Here is a 26,993-nt window from a genome sequence, read left to right as displayed (position 1 = left end):
TAAGCCCCACAGCTGGAAAGCCAGCAATGCACACAGGGAGTGAGCTGTCACAGGGCGGTGAGGCTGCAGCCAGCTGCTGTGGGATAAATAAACCTCCAACTCTGAGGGCAGAAATCAGAACCTTCATGGAGTGGCTCAGAACAGTAAGCAAGATTGCTGCTTTAAACTGTTTATGGGTAGACTGGGGCAACTAACTTGGGAGATGTGAAGAACTCCCTTCACCTCTGTGTTTATAAAGCAGTAGAAAGATCTTTTTTGTTCATAAATGGGCCTGAAGTGAGCTTAGGTTTTTCTTTTCTTTTTTCTTTTTGTAATGGATGAGCACAGAAGCAATCTTATTTACGTACAAGAACTGGTCAACCAAAAATGTAATTTCTGAAAGATAAACAGAGAATCTGTGAGGCTTTCGGAGAGAATCTGTTCCAAGAGGAGGAAGGAAACAAATTCCTTGAGAAAGCGTTGCTGATATTTCTGCAGTACCTTCCCATTGAGGCAATGAACACTTTCTAGACTATTCAGACAGAAGTCTTTACTCCAGATGCTGTGGTGTGCTTCAGGAGCAAGCTGGCCACGGGATGAGGAGAGACTATATCTGCCTTTGCTCTTTGGTGAGGACAATGAAAACATGAACCATGAAGGTGTAAAATCCACATGCAAATGGAAATAACTTCTCCCCAGCATTTTGCTCCTCTCACCTGACCTGTGAGTCATTAGAGGTGCTGGGCATATTTAACTGCAACTGTGACTCACCACTTAACCCTGGGGGCTGAGCACCTCTTCTCTGAGCCAGGATCTGACTTTTAATTAGTGATTGGGACTGCAGGAGGACTCAGAAAGGTCCATCTGGGCTGCGCTCCCATGCAGCGCCTTGCACTGCAGCTTTAAGCCTGGCTTCTCTCAGTGTATCTAAAATGCACAGGAAGTATTTGTCAAATGCTGGTTTTAACAAGCATCCTGTTTTTTCCTGATATTTCATCTCCTTGTAAGTCATGTTCCTAGAGGCAAGGTAAGAAGGAATAAAACTGCTGGAGCCTCTCTGCAACATGAGCATCTTGTATACCTGGTATTTATGTAATGGTATTTGGGTATACGACAGGCTTAAGAACTGTTTCCATAGCAGGTCCATTAACCAAGACTCATTTTCCACGTGAATCAGCCACTGACACCCAGAACAGAGCACAGCTGGCTGTGTTGGGTTCCTTGTGGAACAGCTGCAGCTTCTGATGTTGGCCAACACTGTAAGTGCCTCTCTGCTTGGGTTCGTCATGCATTGCTGTTGTCTCTTGGAAAAGACCCAGTGGGTCTTAGTGCTTCTATGATTTGTGTTTGCACCCTCAGCTGGGCTGGGGAGCAAGCAGCAGCGCTTCCCTTTATCACAACTGTTTTCACTGTGTCCCTGGAGATCTCCTGTAGGCATCCTAACATTCACACTGATCTGGCAGGCTGGAAGCAGATGGATTCAGCTACTTGAGGGCCTTCTCTGAAAGAGAGGATGCAAATTTTAAATAACTGCTCTTTGAGGCTGGCTTACATCTCCAGTTTTAAGACCCGTTAGCCTGTCTGAGGAGAAAAAAACTTCAAACACTGGTGGTTGCAGCAGCACTTGTTTGCCCAGGGATGTGGTGGAATCACCATCCCTGGAGGTGTTTGAGAACCACGGAGATGTGGCACTGAGGGATGTGGGCAGTGGGCATGGTGGGGGTGGGCTGGGTGATCTTAGGGTTGTTTTCCAACTTCAGTGACTCGAGGTTCTTTGTTTGGTTTGATATGTGGTGCTCCTGATGCTTTCTAAAACCCATCTGGAAGCTTGAGAACCTATGAAAAATAGGTTTGGTTACGTTATTAGGTAATGTGCTTTCTTGAAAGATCCATATATTAAAGTCAAAGAACAGTAGAATGGTTTGGGTTGGAAGGGATCTTAAAGATCATCCAGTTCATGTATCAGTAATCATAATAGAAGCTGCAATTTCTCTGCAAGAAATGATGATCGTGCAAGCTGACTGCCTCTGAGCAATTCCTAATCTTGCTTTACAATAGCAAAGAATAAACCCATCTTTAAAAGGTCACTGTTGTCGAAGTTGAGGTCTGCTTTAAATTTCCCGTTCTTAAGGCTTGAGGAGTTTTGTGAGATGCAGGTTTCTGCAGAACGTTGCTATAGTTTTAGCAAGGTTGAACTCATCTCCTCTTGGTTGCCTCTTAGGGCACAGTAGGGCTGTGTGGGGTAACATGTGAATATGTTGTGCCTATGCTGCTCACCTTGTGTGCATTTCTCTCTTCCCTCTGTAAGAAACTCTGGTTCACCACAAATCTTAAGGAAGGAGTTTTAAGCACGCATTCCTTCCCTTGGGATTAGCAGTGGCTAAGGAGTACCTACAGCCTAGGTGGCTCAACAGGGCATATGGTGCTTGTTATACTGATGTATCTGAATTGTGCTTTCTGGGTATTAACTGGGACTCCAGCAACGATGACTGAGGGCTTTGATTCACGAGCCCTGGCGACTGATGCTGGAGTGACCCTGGAAGTCAGTGTTCTCCTTTATCTACCTCCACCCTCTGCTTGAGGTGCCTGCTTCCAAAGCACTTCTCCACCCATCAGCTGGCAGAGCTCACCCAGTGCCAGATGGATGGAGCTGCAAATTGTCCTGCTGCAAATTGCCCAAATTGGATAGTCAGCTCTCACCTCTTCATTCACTGTAATGAGTAGGTGCTGTGACAGGTAAGCTCTTGCAGCTCCGGCACAGACTGCTTTAACTGCTGGTTTAAGCCCTGTTGTATCTGGAATTTGGGCAACTGGGATGTGGGGATACTTTGCCTGCTCTGCAGTTCCCCTTGTGCAGGCAGCAGCTCCTGACAGAGCAGGGAGCAGATAGCAGGAGGCAGCAACAAATAGCTGTGGCTGTATCCATCAGGGCTCGTCTGTCACATCCCTCCCTTTGCTGTGCCAGGCAGGAGATAACTGGCTGCTGGTTTGGTGCCAGATCATTTACAGCAGAGATTCTGCCCAAATTTCCTTTCATTCCCGGAGATTTGGAGGCTGGTTCCTAATGTTTTAGAGAGGTAGGCGGATTTTCTTTGTTTCCAGCTTTTGAAGCAACCCTCCCATGGTGCAAAAGCTGTTAAAACCTGCTTTTTATGGAGAGTATCTACCCCTAAATGCCTTCAGGATGGCTTATATTTTACTGGCAGAATTTGAGGTGCGCCCCAAAGTTAATTGACATTAATAGGTTCTCTCTTACTTCGGCATTGCTTATTTCCTACTGCGAGACCCCACTTCTAGCTGCAGAGGTGTGATTTGGAAGATGCAGGAGTGAAAGTCCTTCCATCAGATTGCATCCTGATCTTGCTACGAGTAGCTGTTTATCTTTTTCCTCCCGTCGCTATGGAAAGTGATTGCCTCTCCTGTTATCTGTCCTGTTCACTATTTCCGCAGCATTTTTTTTCCAGTGTTAAATACTCAGGTTTGTGCTTGAACACTGTCTGGGAACTGCAGGTGGAAGGATCCATCCCCACATGTTTATTCCTAATAGACACCAGAGCTACACCAAATTCAGCCCTTTTTTAACCTGTGTTTCTTCTGTGTCAGTGGAAAGGACAGTGGCCGCAGCGGTCATGACATTGTCAAAGCTAAATAATGAATTTCAGTATGCTTTTTTTTTTTTTTTTTTGTCCATTTTCAGCAAATTACTGCTGAACACCTGCCAAAGGGAATACTTCTCTCCTTTTTGCTGCTTCGCTGCTGCGCGTGTGTAATTTGGCAAGCAGAACAAGTTCTCCGTCAACCCACACTAAAATGTTAATGGCAGGATGGGATCTGAGCAGTCAGGTGGGATTGGGAGCTGGGAATGGAGGCGATTCATGGCATGGTCACCTGTATGAATGTAATTTGAACTGTTAATTATACAGTTCTGGTTCATATCTTGCTGCTGGTCCAGAGGTAATGGCACAAAGAGAAGATGCATCGTGTGCTACATCAGCTTTCTACCTTAATCTTCTTGGGTGTCTCTGGCACAGTAAGCATCACACCTTCCTGGGCATCACAGAAGGAATCACCCCTCTGCAGGAGGTTGTGCTGCCTGGATGTGGTGTGGAAGCAGTCCCTGATGGGTGTCCCGGGGACCTCTTGTGTGACCTGTGCTGCCTCTTCTCCTGTTAGCAGAGATTGCTTTCCGATCCAAATTAAAATGTGCTGGTAAAACTGAGCTGCTGTTTATCATTCCCTCTGCAGTGCTGTGCTTGCCTCATTGGTGTTGTGAGCTGAGATCCACTGCCTTTCAACAGCACGAAACTAGTTTCAAAGAAAAGTCATTTTCTAGTAATACGATGATGCAGTATGCATGCAAAAAGTGGCAGGTTTGATCTTCAGTTTCATAGGAAGATGTCATGAAGTGGTTTTCCTTTGACTATTTAGCAGCACAGTGCTATGCAGAGCATGGCTTGTTTGCTTTTGAAAACCTCCTGGAATGTGATGCAGTTAATCATAGAACCATTCAGGTTGGAAAAGACCTCTGAGATTCCCAATCCAACCCCAGCCCACCCCACCGTGCCCACTGCCCACATCCCTCAGTGCCACATCCCCACCAGATGTTCCAGAGGTGTTCCAGAACCTCCAGGTGACCCCACCACCCTGTGCAGCTGTGCCACTGCATCACTGCTCTTTATGAAAAGAAACGTTTCCTCATATTCCACCTTTTCTTCACCTCCTCCTGTCCCAAACAGCTTGTCTAACACAGGTGCTCCATTCACTAGCTTCACTTTGCTTGTTGTCCCTTTCTCCTTGTTTTATGTGCTCTCTGCACTGTGTTTATCTTGGTGTGATCCAGGTGTGCCCTTTGCAGGGAGGAGGAGCAGTGGTAGGAAGCTAGAAACTGAATTACTTTTCCAAAGCAGGGTGGAAAATTGCTCATTAAAGATCTGTAGCTGTTGGTTAGAGCTGTGACAGGTGACAAATGGAGCCCAGGAAATAACTCTTGGAGTCTGCTGCAACAAGTGTTGTCTTGAACACGTTGTTGAGAAAAGAAAAGTATGTTTATTTTTTGTAGCACCTTTTGGAGAGCGATCCTATTGCTGCTTTATAGGTGGGGGAGTTAGTTTGGCAAGAGAAGATTAGCTAAACCGCAGCTTTTTGCTGGCAGTTTTGGCTGATGACTGCTTTTTATTAGCTCTGTTTATAATTTTATTGCTCCGATTCCTGTGTTTCCTCAAAGCAGCAATCAAGCTGTTTTCCTTCCTCGAGCTCAGCTTTTGTCAGAATGTCAGGCGGGGGCGAGCCGAGCCGTGTGTGTCGGGTTGGGTGCAGGAGCTACAAAAGGAGGTCTGCGCTGGACGCTGCCTTTGTGCGGCTCTTAGGGCATTTAGTTGTCAGAACTGCGTGCAGCACAGTGGCAGAAGTGCTGATGTTCCTCAATAAGAGCAAGGAAGTGGTTGTTACTAAGAATATGCAACTTTCCTTAGGCCACGGTGAGTCAATATCAGGGCTGAAATTGGAACGGGATTTTTTTTAATACGCGTGAGTCTCACCCAGTGCAATCTTTCTCATCAACTGTAGCAAGCAAAGCTTCGACTTCAGTTTAGATTTAATAAAAGAGAATGTCACATCACTCCCTTCATAATTTTAGATCTAAGCGTTTTTCTCCCCGGCCCCTTTTTAGCCCGTGTCTATAACTGCATATTGACTATTCTGCGGTAAACTGTCTATATAATTATGACTTGATCGTTGTTCATATTGATTTGGTAACAGGCATTTAAATTGTTGTTCTTTCAAGTTTCCCTGAACTAAATTGCGCAGCAAAGATGTGAGAAATCAAGAGCCAATCGTGGGCACCTTCCGATGCGGGTTTGCTAACAGTCTTTGGCTGTATGGAGGAGGCTGACGAGCTGCCAGTGTCTCGGTGTCACTGCGGTGACATCGGCTGTTGCTCGTGGGATGTGATGTCTGCTTCTGTGTGCTTGGATGAGAGGAGAAAGAGACCTAGAGTAAAACATGTCCTGTGGGAACAGCAGGTATCGATTGCCTGGTAGAGGTGGAATTTAACTAAAGGTCAAATGAAATTGTATTGGAATTCACATAAGGGACAGTTAAAGTGGGGCTAAAAAGCCACTTCTATTTGGATTATATGAAAGATACCGGAAAGACAAAAAAAGACCAAGATGAAGTATTAACCAAATGCAGCCAACAGCTACACCTTCTGCTTTTCTCCCTCTGTGTGGATCAAGGCTGCCGTGCTGCAAAGGGCTGATGCTTAAAACAAAGAGTGAGATTCTGTAACCTGCAGCCTGGCCCTGCAGGTGTTCAAGACCAGGTTGGATGGGGCCCTGGGCGGCCTGGGCTGCTATGAAATGTGGAGGTTGGTGGCCCTGCATGTGGCAGGAGGTTGGAGCTTCATGATCCTTGAGGTCCCTTCCAACCCAACCATTCTGTGATTCTGTATTTAGGGTTTATCCTGTGTTACTGGACAGAATTTCCCAAATTGTTCATAAGAAATGCATTTGGTTCTTTCTAAAACTTGATATCTTGAAGCATATCCAATTTTCTTGCAGTGTACAGAATGTGCTTTTTTTTTTTTCCAAGCTTTGCTTCCGTGTCACAAATTGGCAAGTGGTTTTGAAAATAATGCTGTTTAGAGTTGGTGACTCTCACGTGTGGGCTTTTTTCCCCCACTTCTGAAGACATCTACATGGTTTGGGTACCCTGGGAAGGTATGTGGTCACTGTTTTCTTTTTCAAGTGCTGAAATTCAAAGCTATTTTCATTCTTCAAATAGAAGAGCTCTAGTGTTTGGCACAGGAAGTCTTACCTTGTAGGAAGCTCAGGTCTTCATAATGCCTTCAAGCTTCTGGTCATCTTAATCACTTATAGAACCATTAAGGTTGGAAAAGACCTCTGAGATCACCGAGTCCTACCCCAACCCATCCCCACCAATGACCACGTCCCTCAGTGCCACATCCCCACAGTTCCTGAACACCTCCATGGATGGTGATCCCACCACCTCCCTGGACAGCTGTGCCACTGCAGCACTGCTCTTTCAGAGCAGAAATATTTCCTAATATCCAACCTGAACCTCCCTTGGCACAACTTGAGGCCTTCACCTCTTGTCTTATCGCTGTTACCTGCAAGAAGGGGCAGCAAGAAGGATGCAAAAGAAGGATGCAAGAAGGATGTGGAAAGTTTGTAGAAGCATCCTGGGAACAAGGATAGCAATTTTACAATAGCTGGTTGACTGCACAGGTAGCTCACCTGTATTGTGATCCACATATGGTTCATAGAACTGGCTGTCTTGGCTGCAGGAAACCCAGGCTGGAGCACTCAGTGTGGCGTGTTGTGCTTAGCTGCATCATCCATACATGTGATGGATGTGGTGTGGGATTTGTACTGTTTTTATCTAACATTCATATATTAGTCTGAAATGTAAAGTATTTGGCTTATGATGAAGGTTGGATGGGGTTGGCAACCCTATCCATGGCACAGGGTTGGAACTGCATGGGCTGTTTGAAATGTGCCAGCGTTTCAATGGAACTTCTAGGTTGTAGTGCTTGTCTTTGAAGTGTTTGATAAATATGTGAGAGTTCATGTGGATTTCCCAAATTGAGGTTTTTCACTGAAGCCTCCTGAAGATTTGGGGTGAGATTAAAGGTCTTGCATGCAATTAATGATCATAAGAAGTTGAAAGGGAATAAGTCATCATTTTTTACGACAGAAGAAAGTCATTAGTTGGTGTCCCAGAAGAATCTGTGCATGCACCTGCTGGAGACAGGCTTAAATAATCTGAAAAAGGTTGATGCCAGAATTCACTGTGATGCTGGATTCTCTGCAGCGGCAGACAACAACAAGCTGCCTGCAGGGAGTTGTAGGAGGCCTTCTCCATGCTGACTGGGTGGGTGGTGAGGGGACAGGTGAGAATCTGCAGATGAAGAACAGTGTGCGTAAGGGTTCTTGTTTTCCTGCAGGACAATGAGCTTCACAGAATCACAGAATCACCTGGGTTGGAAGGGACCTCAAGGATCACGTAGTTCCAACCCCCCTGCCTAGCAGGGCCACCAAACATACACATTTAGATCAGGTTGCCCAGGACCCCGTCCAACCTGGCCTTGAACACGTCCAACGATGGGGCATCCACAACCTCCCTGGGCAGCCCGTTCCAGGGCCCAACCACTCTCCTTGTAAAGAACTTCTCCCTAACATCCAACCTAAATCTTCCCTCCTTCAACTTGGATCCATTTCCCCTAGTCCTGCTATTGTCAGCCCTTTTGAAGAGTTGACTCCCCTCCTGGGTGTAGGTTCCCTTCAGGTATTGATAGGCTGCAATGAGGTCGCCCCGCAGCCTTCTCTTCTCCAGGCTGAACAAGCCCAACTCCCTCAGCCTGTCCTCATAGGGGAGGTGCTCCAGCCCCCGATCATCTTAGTCGCCCTCCTCTGGACCCTTTCCAAAATCTGCATGTCTTTCTTGTACTGAGGGCTCCACACCTGGACACAGTACTCCAGATGGGGCCTCACAAGAGCCGAGTAGAGAGGGACAATCACCTCCCTGTCCCTGCTGACCACCCCTCTCCTGATGGAGCCCAGGATCCCATTTGCCTTTCGAGCTGCCAGAGCGCACTGCTGGCTCATGTTAAGTCTCTTGTCCATCAGGACCCCCAGGTCCTTCTCTGCCGAGCTGCTCTCAAGAACCACTCCTCCCAGCCTGTACAGGTGCCTGGGGTTCTTCCGGCCCAAATGCAAAACCTTGCACTTTCTTCTTCAAGTTGGCCAAAGCTACCCAGGAGCCCAGGTAACCATGAGAAGCACAGGCATGTGATTCAGTATTACTTGGAAGACCAGCTCAGTGCAAGGAATTGTAATAAAGAGAATTGGGAGAGCGGAGTGGGAAATATTGTGATGCTTCTGCATTGTTCAGCAATGTCTCCTTGAACTTCAGCAGGTGTCAGTTTGAACTATGCTTGGTTCTGCTTTTTAACGTTTAGGCAGGGGGAAGGAAAATGATACTGTACAACTGGGAGGAAATAGCAGAGAGTAGTGATGTAATAGAGGATCTGTAAAGTCTTGCCTGTCGTGGAGGTCAGGTGGTTATTGATCATCTCCTACAGCTCAAGGACTGGGACCCTCAGATGAAAGGGGGATTCAGGATGAAGGGGCCACTTCTGCATTGGATTGCACAGCTGGGCTGTGGGGAGTGACCGAACACATCTGTGGGAAAAAAACTCTGTGCAGAGCTGCCAAGTGCTAATGATACCTACTACTACAGACATCCCTGCAGAGAAAATCAGAGGTGTTGTAGGAAAGCACCACTACAGCTTTTCCTGCTTGTGCTGCAACCAGCCATCCTTGGATGGAGAGCTGGGCATAGCCAAGCTTTGGACTTGCCCAATGCACGGTGTTAGTGGGGCTCCTTGCTCCCCGTCTAGAGCAGGTCAGTGTGTTAGTGGTGTTTCAGCTGCTGTCTGAAGGAGGCTCTGTGGTTTGTGTCTCCATTGGCTGCAGTGCCAGGAGGCTGGCACTCATCCTACAGCCTGTGTTCTGTGAGAAGCATGAAGAGTTCAGCCTCCAGTGCTGCCACTTGGCTCTGCTCACCCAGACAGGTTTGAGAGGGGCAGAAAGCTAGCAGAAGGGAGGAGGAGATAAGCACTCTCCTTCCCATTTAAGGCTTATTTCTAGGATGTTTTTTTCCATCAAACCTTTAGCTTTGACAGAGAGGGAAAACAGAGGTTGTAACTTGGCTCTGGGTAGAGCCATGCATATGCAATTTTTTTTGTTTGAAATATATCACTCTAGCATATCCTTATTCATCCTGGTGCTTTCAGTTACAGCTTTTTTAATACTGCTAATTTGTAGCTGGCAAGAACGTGATCTGTATTGCTGTCGCCTTGAACTTGATGGATGGGAGCTCACAACATCAGGCACTGATGTCAGAGGTCCTGTCAGGGTTCCTGCTCACAGCCTTTTTTATTTTTACCTCCTGAGCTAAGAAAAGTCTTTCAGGCCCTCTCACATGCCCTTTGGGAACAGGCAGTGATTATGGTGTTGGAAATAATCTTGCATGAGCCCCGTCACGCATTTCTCCTTCACCCACAGTGAAGGGTCTTTGAAAGCTGTGAGTGATGCAGAAATAAACCCTGTAATGACCACCATCTCCTCCATACCAGCATTGGTACCACTTTGTTACAGATAGGTGTTGAAGCAGGAGGGAGCAAAACTGCCTATGAGTTATGTGTTAGTGGCATTTAGGGGAGAGAAAAAGAGACAAATATTATTCTAGCAGATATAAATACTGTTACATAATCAAAATTGGGAAGTTATATTTCAGTCCATAAAATAAATTATTTTAGGTAACTAAGTTTTTCAGGCTGTGAGAACTGAACCTTGTGGAACTGATGCTGTTAAGAAACCACAGCAGAATGTCATACTCCTGGTAGTGGTGATAAAGGAAACTCTGAAATGCTGTAATAAAAAGTGAGCTCTATGAGGCCAAATAACTGGAGTTTGAACGCTCTGAAATGTCTGCTGTGGGCAATCATCAAAAATGCAACTTCTGAAAGATGTCTGGTGAGTAAGCTGCCACCTCTTTTGTTTACTAGCAGGAAATTGTAGACGCTGAATTAATTACTCTAGCTCTGTTTCAGAGATTGGCATAGTAATAGAATCATAGAATCACAGAATGGCCTGGGTTGCAAAGGCCCACAGTGCTCATCCAGTTCCAACCCCCTGCTGTGTGCAGGTCACCAACCAGCAGCCCAGGCTGCCCAGAGCCACATCCAGCCTGGCCTTGAATGCCTGCAGGGATGGGGCATCCACAGCCTCCTTGGGCAACCTGTGCCAGTGCCTCACCACCCTCTGGGGGAAAAACTTCCTCCTCATATCCAACCTAAACCTCCCCTGTCTCAGTTAATACCGTTCCCCCTTGTCCTATCACTATCCATCCTCATAAATCAAGCAGAGCTATTACAGATCAAGAAAAAGGAGGTAATTAGAGAGCAGGTAAGCACGTGGTGTGTTGGGTACTTGTGTGTTTTATCAGCAGTTTGCTCTTCAGAAGCCATCAGTGTCACTTCTTTTGTCTAAACTCCATCTGTATAAATGCCATTGCCTGTCTGGAGCACCTGCTGTGCAGGGTTCCTCTGGGCAGTGCTTCTTATAGTCAAAGGCAGTGTTGGGGCTGGGATATGGAGTATGGAGCACCATCTTTTGTGGAGGCTGCTGCTGCTGAGTGATTCGCTAACAATGCTGCTGATCAAATGGTATGAGCAGCATCATTATCTACTCCATCTTCATCTTCAGTCTGTATTTCTTTGACTTTCGAGGTCACACTGAAGTAATCTGGCAGGAGGTTGTTGGACTGGATGAGTTTTTCTACATCCTTCCCTTACTTCCATGCAGACAGGTACACCTAAAACCTCCTTGCTCTTGGTGATTGGTTCCCTTTGGTGCTGCCCTTTAACTGTTTCTGCAGTTTCTTGTACTTCTGCTTTTGCCTCTCTGCGTACCTCCTTTTATGTACCTTCCTACTTTGAAACTTATAAAGCAAAGAAGTGGTTTAAAGGCGTGTGATTACCACGCTGTGCATGCAGCGTGTTGAGCTGCTTGCTTGATTCTTACAGTTTTTCTTTCCTGGGCTCTCTGGGACGAGGTGAATCTTTCTGTGCTGTATGGCACCCTGCCACTGGTGCCAGCCAGGGAGTTCGGATGCTGCCGTAGTGTGGACTTGTAAGTAATTGATTCTTTGATGTTCGGGTCTCATAGCTGATGAGGCTTTTGTCTCCAGACCAAAGTTTAATTGAGGGAGAGCAGAGGCTTTGTTAAATGAGTTGTTTTATGCCAGAGCTGTGCCGTCTGTTTTTTCTCTAAATGAGAAAGTACCTGCAACCCTATGTCAAACTGCTGCGTCTGGTGGAGAGGTGGGTACTTTCTGATCTAAAATCCCTGCTTATTTAAGAGGCAGATTCTGATTTGAAGCTCTATTTTATGTGCCAGCTTTGTCTGAAAATACACTCAATTATTCTCTAATGATTAAAATGAATAATCTCTCCTGCACTTCATCTTGATTCAGACAGTTCTCTAATCACACTGAAAACTCACTTAACTCCAGCTATGTCTGTGCTAATCTGAAAGTTTATCTGGATCTCATTCCCTTCATTTGTATGGCATCTATTTTATTTGCACAATTCAGCACTATGGTTGGTCTGTTATTAAAATTGCCCCCCTGTAATCTTGTGCTGTCTTGATTTCTGATTGTTCTTGCAGTGTGACAGATTTTCAGTTCTTACTTGGGATTGTTCAGCATTGCACAGGTAGCAAATAAGACTGTTCCATGGAAGAAGTACTGTGAGGTGTTTGCTGGTTGTGAGGTTAAAACTCCATTGCACCCTCAGATTCTGGAAGAAATCCACATCACTAATCATAGAATCACAGAATCACAGAATGGCCTGGGTTGCAAAGGAGCACAATGCTCATCCAGCTCCAACCCCCTGCTGTGTGCAGGTCACCAACCAGCAGCCCAGGCTGCCCAGAGCCACATCCAGCCTGGCCTTGAATGCCTGCAGGGATGGGGCATCCACAGCCTCCTTGGGCAACCTGTGCCAGTGCCTCACCACCCTCGGGGGGAAAAACTTCCTCCTAATCTCCAACCTAAACCTCCCCTGTCTCAGTTTAAAACCATTCCCCTTGTCCTATCACCATCCACCCTCACAAACAGCCGTTCCCCCTCCTGTTTCTGTGCTCCCTTCAAGTACTGGAAGGCCACACTGAGGTCTTGGAGCCTTCTCTTCTCCAAGCTAAACAGTCCCAGTTCCCTCAACCTTTTCTCCCTTTCCTGCCACCAGAGTGAACCTGCAAACCTTGTGGACTTGTGTGTATGAGACCATCCTGAGGGGTTGGAGTTCAATTTGCTGAGTTCATCTAAGTTTTTAGGTCTTTCCTTGTATCTCTTCTTTTGGTCTTTGTTGATGATGGCTTTGCTCTCCTTGGCCATTATCAAGGTCATCTTGAGCTCTCGTGACTGAGTATCCTGAAGTCACTCTTTTTGGAGCTGTAGATATCAGCTTTTCAGCCTCTCTGCCTAGTTGGATAGCATCTGTTCCCTATTAATATGCTCTTTGGCTATCATGCCATTCCTGCAGGATATGTGGCTAGATGTCTGTTGTTTTTAAAGATTAGGCAAAAGCAAATCCATCATCTCTATTATCATGATAAGTTACTGTATGCTGTTAGTGAGCTTACGTGGCTTTTTGGAACGTTAAAGTGTAATATCCCTAAACTTCTCCAAGAGATTTGGCTTGGTGCAGTGAGATATCTTCACATTAAGGAAGAGAAGACAACAACATGTCACTGATTGCATTGGTTTTCAAAACAGGCATAGCAGAAAATTATTCTCATTGACCTGAATGATTTCTAATAGGATTCTGTTGTTTTTGCCTCTGGGCCTTGTGTTTAATACTTGTGTTAAAATAGTAATTTCTGAGGGTTGGCAGATGCTATCAATATTGGAGATGGGCAAATAAGGGATAAATCTGTATCCTATAGTAAGTTGTATATGAGCAAACCAGCTACTTTATTATGGGAAAATGTAAAGCTGTTTTTCTAGGAATGGTGCAGGGTTCTATTCTGAGAAGCAGCGAAATATCTAGAAAAGACTTTGGAGTTAAGTCACATTATCATGAGCTTTCTGTATGATTCAGCAGCCAAATTACCCTTGACTGTATAAATAGTGGAAAATTGGATAGGAATAGGCAAATTATATTCCATCTGGATTTAGTACTGGTGTGTCTGCAAAGTTCTCCGGCTGTTTTTGATATCAGAGGCAACAGAAATGCTTAAAAACTGGAGAGAGTGCTGAGAGAAGGCATGAAAATGATGCAGAGATCAGAATAGATGCTCTTAATTGAATGATATACAGAGCTCCTTGAATCCAACCTGACGCCCTGGTACCTGCTACAAGAGCAATACAGTTGAGCACAATTAATTTAGTAGATTTCTGGAATGCATTACGGTGATATGTTGAAATAGACCTTGCACGAGCCAACTGGGAGAGCTGCTCTCCTGGATCTGCTGCTCTGGGAGAGCTGAGGGACAACTTTCAGGTTCAGGTTGGATAGTAGGAAACATTTCTCAGAAAGAGTGGTGTTGCTCTGGCACAGGTTGGTTTTAAATAGTATTTCCTGCCCCTTTCAGGTCTCTGAGCTCCCTTTTATGGCTCACCTTTGGCCCTTTCTATAAAAGCCTGGTATTCAATGTACTTAGTATTAAATTTCCAACAGAAAACAGTTGCTCATTTTGCAAAGGGAAAAACATGCTGAATATCCAAATGAGCGTTTAAAGTTCAAAAGTCACAAAGAGGGAGAACAAAAGTCAAATTTATTTTTCCCTGTTTGAGAAATGATAAAAATGTGTTGCCAGAACTGCCTTCGGGTGCTTGACTGTCACATGTTTCTCTCTGTTTACTATTTAGCTGAAGGGAATCTGTGGTCTTCATTACATATTGTCCACTCGAGTCAGGCTTTTATGCTAGTAAAATAAAGTATTAGACTGCACTCTTTCTGCTTACCAGCGTTGTTCTGTAAAGCCTTAGAGGCATTAAACCTAAAGCCAGTGCTTGGCTGGGATCAGCTCTGTCTTTGCAGGCATGTCCTGGTTAATGTTTTGATCCCATGCAAGGAAGCTGCTGGGTCCCCAGGAGGTGCAGGGAGAACTGGAGCACATGTGGCTCAAGCTGGGAATGTTTGCTACCGAGAGAGGATATGCTATGCAGATGTTCATTACTTTCCTCAATCACAGAATCATTCAGATTGGAAAAGACCTCTAAGATCACCAAGTCCAACCCCAACCCACCCCCCTGTGTCCATCAGTGCCACATCCCCCCAGGTCATGTGTTGCTTTTCTAATCCCAGGTAAGACCCACTTGTTGCAGCATAGACAAGACAGCTTTTGCAGCCGTGGCACCAGGCTTTCATCCTGCTGGTGCTCTTAGTAGATGCTATAGTTTGGGGTCTGTTGGTGTACGTTAGATTCAGCGTTTTATGACTGTCATAAATTTGCTCCAGGGGGGGAAATATAATTACTTTTGCCTCCCCTCTGCATTTCTAGCTATGATCACAGGTGCTTAGTACGACACATTTCATCTGGTGTAATGGGTGAGTTATCTGGTGACCTTTTCTTTCCCAAGTTTTAGATAAACTTGTCTTTTTTTTTTTTTTTTTTTAATTATTTGGAAACAAAATGTCTTTCAAAGTATTTTTTGGTCTGCTGTTAATGAATCACACTTTGGCAATGTTTTCCCTGACATGATAAACAGTGTTCTGGTAGTCTGTCAGATTAGTGAGCCACAAACTCTGAAATGTTTTCTGCCTTTTTTGAGCTGCCAATGTTGACAGCCATTATAGTCTACCCCCCAAATATCTTAGACTTTATCAGTCTGAATGGAATTAATATTTTTGCTTTGGGATCTGAATCTACCTGTTTTTTATTGTGGTTTTTTTTTGTTTTGTTTTGTTTTGTTTTTCTTCTTGTGATTTTTCTGTTATCATATTGAACCTCCGTCATGCTGAAAGCTAAACTCTGGAGCTTTCCAGCCATCCAGAGCCAGCAATCAGTTGATGAATCCTTGTGAAATACCTCATAACGGCCTGAAGCCAGTCATCCTTGTGATTTTGGTGCACAGCATTCTTTTGGGTATCAGCATAACATCTCTCTTACTCAAGAAGTCCTCAGTGACATTTAATGTGAATACTGAGATCATCATTTGGGACCGTTAAGGAGGCCAGTATGCTTCTCAGAGAGTCACTGTTAATCCTGCCCACATCAGGTTTGGGACTTATCCAGGTTATGCCTGCAGTTCCAGATGGCTTCAAAAGAATCACAGAATCACAGAAAGGTTGGGTTGGGAGGGACCTCAAGGATCACGAAGCTCCAACCCCCTGCCACACGCAGGACCACCAACCTCCACGTTTCATAGCAGCCCAGGCTGCCCAGGGCCCCATCCAACCTGGCCTTGAACACCTCCAGGGATGGACGGGGCATCACAGCCTCTCTGGGCAGCTGTTCAGCACCTCACCGCTCTCTCTGTAAAGAACTTCCCCCTGACATCCTACCTGAATCTTCCCTCCCTCAACCTAAAATCATTTCTCCTTGTCCTGCTGTTATCTACCCTCGTAAAGAGTTGACTCCCCTCCTGTTTGTCAGCTCCCTTTAGGTACTGAAAGGCTGCTTTGAGGTCACCCCGCAGCCTTCTCTTCCCTTCAGCCTGTCTTTGCAGGGGAGGTTTTCCAGCCCTCTGATCATCTTTGTGGCCCTCCAAAAGAGGAAATTTTCTTCTTACTGTATATCTTCCCTATGCTGCAGTCCTCTGTCACACAATCACTGCATTCTGCTGGAAAGGCGGCTACGATGCTGGGGACATTGAAATGAATATGACCCCTGCTGATGATGTAGGAGATTGTGTTGATTTATGGTTTCCTGGTGTGAACTTTGTTTCAAGTCTGCTTCGGATTCCTATTTTCTTTTGTTTTATTCTCTCATAGGTCAGTAACTTACCATTTGTCATCAGCAGAGGATTGTTACACCAGCTGGAACAATTAGTCTCAGTTAGACATCCAGTGATAAATAGGGTGGATGGGGAAAAAGGCTACCAATGAGTTTTGTTCCACCGTTAGGCTTCAGTGAAGCTGGGAGCATGCACCTCACTCAGAAATAGGGATGATGTGTATAGTTTTCATGGACCACCCGGTACGTTTTCAGAACGTGACTTCCCAGTTTTAATAGAGGATGGTTTTGTTGCAGGTATTCTGAACGGAGCTTGACCAAATGCGTTGGGATAACCATTGAGACCAGGCCAGACTACTGCCTGAAGCGCCATTTGAGCGACATGCTGTCCTATGGCTGCACGAGGCTGGAGATCGGAGTGCAGAGTGTGTATGAGGACGTGGCCAGGGACACCAACAGGTGGGAAGGAGCTTTTTCAGCTCATTGCATGCTTTCTGGAAGCAAGTCTTTAACCTGCTTATTTGCACACCCGTTTAAGATTGATATCGAAACACTCGTGCTGTTTCCATTTATCTGTGAAGAAAAAGTCAACTGCAGTAGATTCATGGAATTCGTTGTGGTGTTGTGTAGACCACGGCTTGAGAAAAAAATAGAGGTTTGTGGTATTTTATTTTAAACTTATGATCTCTTCCTGTAGTGTATATTTCTCTCTTTTTTTTTTTTTTCTTTTTTATTGCTTCATAAATAAATGCAGTATTGTGAAGTAGAAAATATGCCCAGAGCTTGTCGTTCTTGTCCTACCTAATTCACAACTTTTAGTCTTGAGTAGATACAGTATGGTATAATCTGCTGTAGGTCCTTCACTAGCCAGCAGCCTCCTCTCTGTACCAGATACCTTACTGGAGAGATGACATTGGCAAGTACAGCAGATGGGGCACATCCAAAACCAGCACCTATTGACGAATGAACCACAGTCATTCTAGGTATATGGGATTTTTAGGGATAGCAAAATATGTTCACAGGAAGCTTGTGATTTATTCCTCGTAATCTCTGACCTGTAGCCAAAAGCACAGTTGTCCTACGTAGGAGTGAGCACAATACATTCTTCATCCCATCCCTTACAGGCAAGAAAGCTAATCTTCTTTTTTTTTTTTTCTCCTCACTGCAAGTCTGATAATTCTGTAGGTATTTTGAAAGAAGTGATTGTTCTCTTGATTGTTTTTTTTTCACTTGAGACGCTCGTACAACTTGCCTTCCTTCTTATTGTGTATTCCAGTCACCTAGCAAAGACCTTTGATAACTGTAATCATGCATAATGACAGATGAAGCGTGGTTCAATAAGCAGAACACATTTTTGATAATACTCACCTTAAAGGCAGTAGTGCAAAACTGAAAATGTTGGACATTTTCTTTTAGAGCCTTAAGGTAAGAATCCAAAATGAGTTCCTTCCTGCGGGCTTAGCTGTAGTTTTGCTTGTTTGTGGAAGCGTAGGAAATCACTGCTATGAAACAGGCTACAGGACTCAGTAGAGAGGAATGGCCATTTATTGAGCAGCCCAAGAGTTAGCAACTAACACTTATAGGTAGTGCTTTTCTCCTGTAGATGTCAGAGCTTTCCAAAGGAAAAGATCCGCGCTAGGGAATTTGGCTAGATCTCACTCTTAGGCTGCATGTATCTGCTAATGGTTACTACTGACACATCATAAATTTAAGAAATCATTTCTTTTAAGCTTCTTTTTTTCACAAGCTCCTTTTAAAGATGTCCTGTCCTGAAGCGGAACTGTGAAGCTCCACTTAGCTCTCACTGCAGTCATCTTCAGCTTTCCTACAGCGTGCTGGATCAGAGCTGAGGCCATAAATCTTTCAAAGCTTCATGTCACTTCTGGCTTGTGAATTGCCTAATGAACCCGTGCTTTCCTGCTGATGAACCAGAGGAACAATGAAGTTGTATATTACTATTTCACTCTGAAATAATCTTGTATAGAATTACATTTCTAAAGATTTTTGGTGTTTTTCAATCCTGCTTGCAGATTTCCTAAAAGACTTTGCAGGCTCTCCCAGGGCAGACAAAATACAGGCTGTCATTCATGCATCTTGCTCCAATGTTTTGGAACAATGTATTGGAATACACTTCTAGAGAAGGGTGATGCAAGTTTCTCTTTCTTTTGAAATGACCTCATTTTGCTTCTGTTCTTCTACTTTGTGGGGGATGTGTTTTGCTTTAAACTTTTAATATTTTGCTTGTAGCAAAATGTCAGATTACAACCAATTAGGCTAACTGTTTGGAAATTACTTTCTATTATGTTCCGTAAGTCATTAGTGAGGTTTTTGAGTGCCTTGGGTGGCTGTGAGGCAGAAAAAATATTCAAGAACAGATCTAGGCATCAAATAATCAAGTTATTGATGCAGCTCAGATTCCACTTCTAATAAGAAAATAATTTTTATTTATGAAGCAGCTCTCCCATTTACTCCCCTCAGGCTACTCAAGGTCTTGAGTAATTCTGTCCTTGAACAGTCTCAGAAAATACTGTAATACTTCTGAAAAAAAAAATCATTAATAAAACTACAGTCATAAAACTACAGGTAGAGATTTAACAGAGGCAAAATATATAGGTAGAGAGAAAGAGAGGAAGAGATACTTAAAACCAGGGAAGTAGCTGTTTGATTTTGTAGAATCATGGAATCATTAAGGTCGGAAAAGACCAGGAAGTTCATCATGTCCAAATGTCAACCCATTCCCACCATGCCATTGACCATATCCTTAATGATCGATTAACATTAGGTCTCAGCAGAAAGTTGCTGGATTTTTCACCCAAAAGACCTTTGAGTAGAGGAAGAGCCACCTGCTGAGCGGTGCTGTTGACAAGGGGTGTGATGTTAAGGAAATGGCAACTGGAAGAGAAAGAAAGTAGCAGATGCTGACAGATAGAAGTCTCCAGAGATGTCAGCCAGTGCTGGAAGAGCCTGTGACTGGGCAAGATCAGGAACAAGGACTTGTTTCCATGGTGGAAAGGCTGGTCACCTGGGGTAGGAACCTCCCTGGAGATGTTCAGTGATTCTCACTGCTCCACAGAGGCTTTCAAGAAAGTGGCACTTAGGAACATGGTTAGTGGGCATGGTGGGGATGAGTTGGTGCTTGGACTTCATGATCTTACTGGTCCTTTCCAACTTTAATGATTCTGTGATTCTGTGGGGAGATGGAAGAAGTCTCCTGAACCGTGAAAGATGGAAGGAGAGGAGTTTGCTCGAGGCTGATGAGCTAGGTGTGATTCAACCTTTGTTCCTGCAGCCAGTCCCACTCTTGTCGAGCTCCTGCAGAGCAAATCTGAGCTCCTGTGATGCAACGTCAGTGACAGGGAACTCAAAATAACTTCCAGACTCCTATGATTTGAAAGTTTAACATCCTTCAGAAGCCACAAAGAGTTTGTTTTTCTTTAAAGGGAGTACTTGAGAGTTTGGCAAGCCTGTTGTAGAACAATTTTCTAACTAGCTGGCTTTACCTGGCTCCCGTCCTCCTCCTTTTCCTGCTTTGATACTTTTGTTTCTGGTTACCCTTGTTTTGATTACATGTTGTCCTCAGCACAGTATGCTCATGCTGTGGCATCTTCTTGTGTCATTGCTGTACAAAGAGCATTTCAGCAGTTCACAGAAGCTCCTCAGGCTGTAGTTTGTAAAGTTGTAGCCTTAGGGTGGTTCACTTGCTAAAGAAGCAGCAAACTTGACTATTTGTCCTTAGTTTAGTTTATTGTAATAGAAGCCGTGTTCCAAGACTTGAATGGTGGTACACCGACAATAAAACTCATCCGTGCTCACTTTCTAGGGAATAACCTGAATTCAATATGTCAAAATATGTCTTCCTCTTTGTGGTTTTGTGCTGCCTTGGCTGTTGGGGCTCTAGATCTCTCTTTTTCTCTCTTCCCAGAGGTCACACCGTGAAGGCTGTGTGCGAGTCGTTCCACTTGGCCAAGGATGCTGGCTTCAAAGTGGTGGCACACATGATGCCTGATTTACCAAACATGGGGCTTGAAAGGGACACCGACCAATTTGTTGTGAGTATGGCTCAGGATATCCAGGAGTTTCTGGTTTGTTCCACCTAATGCTTTCTCTCTTTCTTAGCTCAGCTGCTAGTTACGATCGAGGCCAGAATTGTTTCTTAAGGACAAACAATTTAAAATTCATTTTTGAAGGTGGAAGGTAAGAAAGATTTGTTGAACTACTTCATCCAGAAAATTATATCCCTGCCTCATGAAAGACTGAGTCACTCAGGTCTCTGTGGAACAGAGCTCTTCCAATATTAAGCAAGGCTCTTACTTTTCTCCTACTTGGTTTTCTTGCCTTGGCTTTAGAACAGTACCTGTTTCAAAGTTAAAAACGTATTATCTCCAAGGTAATTAATTGCAAAATAGAGTGTATAGGTGTATTATATAGCAACTCTGTTCCTGGCTCGGCGCTGTTGAATGTCTGTTTCAATGATGTGGAAGAAAATTTAAAATTATCTATAGAGAGATTGAAATGAGAAATGAAAGAGCAAATGGTAAACATTGTAGGGAATTAACCACTTTATCTGATAATGTAGATTTTTTTTTTTATGATCTCATTATTGCAAAGTCCAAATTCATCGTCCTGAAATAGTGCAGAAATTGCAGTCACGATGCAGGAATCACAGGTATATTTCTGTGCAAAGTCAGAGTAGGTGCTTTCTGGCACAGAAAAGCTGTCAGTGCAATGGAATATATTGTTTAGAAATACAGGCAGGAAACAGTGGGTTTTCATGGAGTGCTGCAGAGAGGTAGGTTTAGAAAGAAGCAATGCAACGTGCAGCAGTTCAGTGCAGGAAGGAAATTCTGAAACCAGTGGCGTGCACTTCTTGTAAGTGATTTTGTGCAGTATTCCTTGAGCATGTCAGTATCACAGTGCACTTAGGAAATACTGCGTTCATGTGGTGGTGTGAGAGGCCGGGGCAAAGCGCTAAAGTGATGCTCACAAAACTAGGGATGTAACCAGTGACAGAGCTGAAAGTTAACTCAAAATTCCTGCCCCAGGTTCTGGTGCTTCTGGGTTATTTTCTTACAGTGCAGAGGGAGATGGAGGGGTAACAGTGGGCACCAAATTAGCCATGATGTCATGTAATTGTTTGTGCTGAAGGGTATGGCAAAGTCTGACTCAATATCTAGTGAGGTTGCAACCGTAGTTCTGGGTTCTTTAATGGATCTGTCTTTACTGAGGTTGTATTAGGCTGGGGAGGATTTATGATGGAAGAACAGCAGTACTGACTAAAAGATTTAAAGAGCTAACCTTGGATAAGACTCAGCAAAGAGAGCGCAGTAATCCCAAGTATTTGCAAAATGTAAGACTGGAGAGGGAGCAATTATTTAAAGCAGAATTACAAGCTTCCATGGAAAGTATTTTTTTTATTTAATGCTGATTATTCTTTGCTGCTTATCCACGATAAGTGGCTGAGGCTTTTTCACTGCAGAATCTGGAGTCACTCCTGCTTTAGTGTAGGAGCTTTGGGGAAGTATTTTTCCAGGAGTTTCCTTCAAAGGTGTGGCTTCGTGTGATGCTGAGCTGCTCAGTGGAGCTGAAGGGCTCCCTGCTTGTCAGGGTGGTGCCATGCTGTGTTCCATCCATTTATTAAGGGCAGTTGTTGCAGAAATAGAAGATGCAGAAGGCAAAGTCCTCAGGAAGAGAAGACAAGAACATGGTGAAAAGGCAGGAATTTCGTGAGAAGGGCTTAAAAGAAAGCTGGGAAGATCCTAGAGTCATAGAATCATTAAGGTTGGAAAAGACCTCGAAGATCACCAATCCCAACCTACCCCCACCATGCCCACTGACCATGTTGAAGCTCATACGATTGGCCTCAGCCCATTGACCAGCCTGTCCATATCCCTCTATAGGGCCTTCTTACCCTCAAGCAGATAGAGCTTAGCATAGAAAAACAAGAGAAAAAAGCAAAGTGAAGAAGGTCAACTCATTTAGAATTCTTTTGCAAGAGAGATTGCAGCTTTAGGAGCTGGAAATACATCTGTGCTGATGGTGTGCCAGCTCTGGAACATGGAAGGAAAGAATTCTGATGTTGTGACCAGGAGGGACAGCGAGGCCAAGCAAGGAATGAGACATGAAGAGAATTAAGAAATCTTTGTTCTTAGAAGAGGAGGTGTCAGAGAATCATAGAATTCTCCAAGTTGGAAGGGACTTGTAAGGATCATTGAGTTTAACTCCACACAGGACCATCCAAAAATCAGACCACAGGAAAGGGGTAAGATCAGATCAGAAGTGTGGGATGAAGGGTTGGAGGACCAGGAAAGAAAAACGTGAAGCAATGGAAAAAGAAGGCCTGTTGAAGCTTAAGAGGGGGATTCAGGAATGCAGAGGGTGACGGGGTGATCAGCCACGTTAATGAGTTCAGAAATTTGAAGCGGGACTCGCAGATCAAATTAAGATTGGATGCCAGTGAGTGTAGAGGTGAGAAGCTGGAGGATGAGTAATCAGTGTGGAGGATAAAGCCCTCAAGTAGTAATGTGAATGCTGCAGAGTGAAGAGGAGAAATAGGACTTTGAAGAGGCGGGCTGCTGGAGAAGGGCTGAGAGATCACAGCAACACGAAGAATTACAGCCGTGTTGTTTTAAAGAGAGGAAAATCTGAGGAAGGAGAGAAGAAACCCACATGTGGATGTGGGGAGACCTGCATGAAAGAGGCAGATGTGAGGTGGGTGCCCAGCAAGGTGATCACTGTGTGCTTCACAAAATGAAGCTGCAGGAGACGAGAGAGGAGAGGTTGTGGATCACTGTGACATGTTTCAAGATGGAGTGGTAAAGCAGGCATGTTTTCTGTTTCAAATTCTCGGTGCTTCTCAACCTGTCTTAAGTGTTTTATAACTTCTTTTTGAAAGATCTTTTGTCTTAACAGAAAAGAACCATTTGTTTTCTTTTGTTTTTCCCTGCACTGGCAAACGTAAGAGAAGTGCCCAGCAGACTGTAGTTCCTTCTATCTGGCTAAATCCCCAGGGAAGAATACATTCTCTATTTCCTACCCCAACATTCTATGTCATTGTTTCGAGTTGTTAAAAACAGCTTATTTTTATGTTGTGCTGTATAAATGTTAGCTCCTGCTGGTAAATATTTGGACACTTCTATTGCATAAAAAATGCTGTGATCACAAAGAGGGGAACCAAATGGAGAGCATCTGTTGCGTTCCTGCAAGAGTTGTGAGCTGCTCATCAGTGGAGTGGTGCTGTGTGACAGTTTGGGATTGCTTAATCCTCCGCTTCACAAAAATCTTTATCTTGCTATGAGATACTGTAATTTTGGAGGGACAAAGGCAGCTGTACCTTGTCAAGGATCCCTACAGATTTTTGCTTGTGTGGTATTTCTAACTAGGTCTAGAAATTTATTTGCTGTGATGCTAACTTCTTTTCTAGGCGTGTGCTTTTCAGAGCAGGAAAAAGTAGGGCAAAAGGGAACCGAGATGACTTTAGAAGGTCTAAACACTGCCTTCATAACCAGTTGATATATTAGGGATAGAGGTTTCTCTTGGGAAGATAATAACTTGCTGATTGTGCTGACTGCGTACTAAAAATACTGGGTGCTTCTTCAAGTTGAACAGGCAATTATGGTGTCAGGAGTAACATTGCTTCTGTCCCTCACGACCTATTGATCTGGAAGTGTAACCTGCTGCTTGCACCCAGCAGCGAGGTCAGTTACTCTTTTGCTGGCATATCAAAGTTTTGTTTGTGTACAGCAAAATAGCAACTGTATTCCTGGAAAGCATATTCATAATTATTTAGAGCTGTAATTTATGGATAGGAGTCAATATATTAGATCTGCCTTTTGGTGCATGCACATATTCTCTCTTTGACAGTGAGTAGCAGGTGGGTGGCTTTCTGTCTGCCTTCATTATGAAAATTACTACGTTCTTTTTTCTTTTTAACCAGAGTGGATGCTCCCGCTCGCTGTCTCAGCTATGTTGTGCTTCTCCACCCCTCCTTCCCCCTTATTCCTTTTTTCCCCCCATTACCATTGATTCTTTTTATAGCCTCAGAGGATTTCCTTTCCACTTCACGTCTTCTCACTGCGTTCCAAGCACAGGAAGATGCTGCAGGAGGCAGCATGCTCTGCTTCCTCCCACCACCCGTGTCCTTGTGCCAGGAAGGGAGGTAGTGTGCCCACATGCGTGCACACGCAGCCACACGCACACCGTGCTGCTCACTGTTGGCAAATGCAAGCAGAACAGATAAGACTGCTTTGCAGTGCCTCACGTAGCAGGTGGTCGGAGAAAATAATTAGAATAATAGCTAGAATAAATCAAGGGCTCAGCGGGAATAATGGAATTGTTACCAGAGCAGACACCTCATTCTGTGGAACACGATAAACACTCAGCTCTGCTCTTGTAGCACGAGAGAGATGAGGTGACTCTAGGGGTAAATGGTTGGGAGGATTCATGAATCACGCTTGCCAACGGGGCTACCAAGCAGAACTTCAGGATTGAAGCAGAAACTTTGGGAGGCTGAAGAATTCCCAGTATACTGTTGCTAATTCCTTGTTCTGTATCTGCAGAGTCACTGAGAGACAATAGTATAACCAACAAACTGTATCTGTTGTATAATAAATACTGCTAAGGTAGTAACATTTGTTAGTGTAGGATGTGTTGCAGTGTTTGCCTTCATTTTGTCAATGACCTTTGCCAAGGCACGGTTTGCTGTTGTGGTTCCTCTTGATGCTTTGTGAGAGATGGCTGTAAGCCCATCTCAAATGACTTTAAGGGCCTGTGTAAAGGAGAAGAACAGGGAGGAGGACTAGAAGATTGTAGAATCATAGAATCGTTAAGGTTAGAAAAGACCTCTCAGATCCCCAAGTCCAACCCCAACCCACCCCACCAATGATCACATCCCTCAGTGCCACATCCCCACGGTTCTGGAACACCTCCAGGTTTGGTGACCCCACCACCTCCTGGGCAGCTGTGCCACTGCAGCACTGCTCTTTTGGGGAAGAAATTGTTCTTAATATCCAACCTGAGACGAGAAATTTCAAGAGTGAGAGATGTCACAGCAAGTCACTGGCAAAATGTTCCAGCTCTGAAGACATGCATTGCATAAGGTTATGAGATGCTGGCCAGAAACGTAATGTTGGTCCCTCCTTGCTGAGAAACTGTTTTTTTCATTGAGGAAATCCTTGAGGAAGCCTTTTGACTTCATTCTTTCCATCCAGCGTCTCATCTAAATAAAAATATGAGGGTCAAAGCACAGGGAGGGCCCATTACTGCTCAGTGCTGGGGATGAACATCAGACTGAAGGGATTTGGTTCCATTCGCTAGAGCCATTCTTGCAGTCTTTAAATAAAACGTAATCATTGAATTATAAAAAATCATCCTTTTCTTACAGTCATGTGTCAGGCTGCATTTTTTTTTCCTAGAGGATTTGCTAAATAAGCACTTCTTAGAAATGGACTAATTTTACTGAAGTGCCCGATGCATCTGAGCTTCAGTAAGCAGGAGGCTGCAGCCTCATTTTGCTGTGTTGAATGTCAGGGAGAAAAATAATGGCCAAGTAAGGCAATGGTTGTTCCTTCTCATTCTGATCTATTTGGTGCTGTAAAACTTTAAATACTGTTGTATCACCTTTAGTTGTAAATAAGGAGATGTTTTTCCTGAGGGTTTTCATTTTTATTAAGGAGCCGAAATTCATAATGAAGGTAATATATTACAGCTCTATCAGGAGCTTTTAATAACTGTAATAAAAAAAATAGTTAGGCTGCTGATATCAATTGATTTTTTTTTTCTTTCTTTTTACTCATTTGGAAAGACAATTATCTGTGTTTTTAAATATAGCTCTGAAATGTTTAGTGGGGTAAATGATTTTCCTTTCAATTCCTACTAAGCATCTCATTGAAGCACCACTCCTGGCAGGTAGCCAGCGTTATCTCCGAAACTTCTTCTGTTTGGTGTTTTTTTTCATGGGCACATTTGCAGAAACAGATTAGGAGCTGTTTAACGATCAGCCCTTCTGAAAACAGCTCCTGGAGCTTCTTCTGGAGGTTTGCTAAGTGCTTCGGAACCAGTTTTAGCTCCATGAGCAATGGCCAACACTGTGGTCATTTTTATGTTAATGGGAATCGTGGTAGTAAGGAACAGGCTATGTTTAGAAGCTGTTGTCACAGATAATTGCACTGATATTTCTGTGGATAAAATACCCAGAGAAAGGCCCAGTGTGTGCCTGCTTCTGCAGATGGTCAAATTGTGTGCACAAAGCTGCTCTCCTTCTCAGTGTCTGTGTGGAAGCATCTTTCGTTTGCTTGCTGGGTGTGTTTGCAGCAGCTCTGGGTACGCTGCCTCTGAAACACACCAGGTTTTGCTCTTTGGTTATGTGCAAAACAAGGGAAAAATGAGAGGTAAAGCTGCAGCATTCTGTGTGAGGACATGTAGGAGCAGAACCAGCTGAGTAGTACGACTGGGCTCATCTCTTCTGCATCAGCTGGGGACACACATGTTACATGTATGTCCCAAAGTGCCAAATGCAGAGGCTGAGGATTGCAA

At 44.3% G+C, this 26,993-nt stretch overlaps 1 protein-coding gene across 1 annotated transcript in view; it reads left to right on the top strand.

Moving 5' to 3' along the window:
* ELP3 (elongator acetyltransferase complex subunit 3) overlaps positions 1 to 26,993 on the top strand; it is a gene marked incomplete at both ends in the record, with an annotated part of 86,263 nt that overhangs the window by 11,430 nt on the left and 47,840 nt on the right. Inside the window, 2 exons of the mRNA XM_079550403.1 lie at positions 16,761 to 16,922; positions 20,386 to 20,545. Coding sequence (XP_079406529.1) covers positions 16,761 to 16,922; positions 20,386 to 20,545 — 322 coding nt within the window. The remainder of the gene's footprint in view (positions 1 to 16,760; positions 16,923 to 20,385; positions 20,546 to 26,993) is intronic.

Source organism: Tetrao urogallus (assembly GCF_951394365.1).
Source record: "Tetrao urogallus genome assembly, chromosome: 2".
Lineage (NCBI taxonomy): Eukaryota > Metazoa > Chordata > Aves > Galliformes > Phasianidae > Tetrao > Tetrao urogallus.
This window is presented reverse-complemented; position numbering and strand designations above follow the sequence as displayed.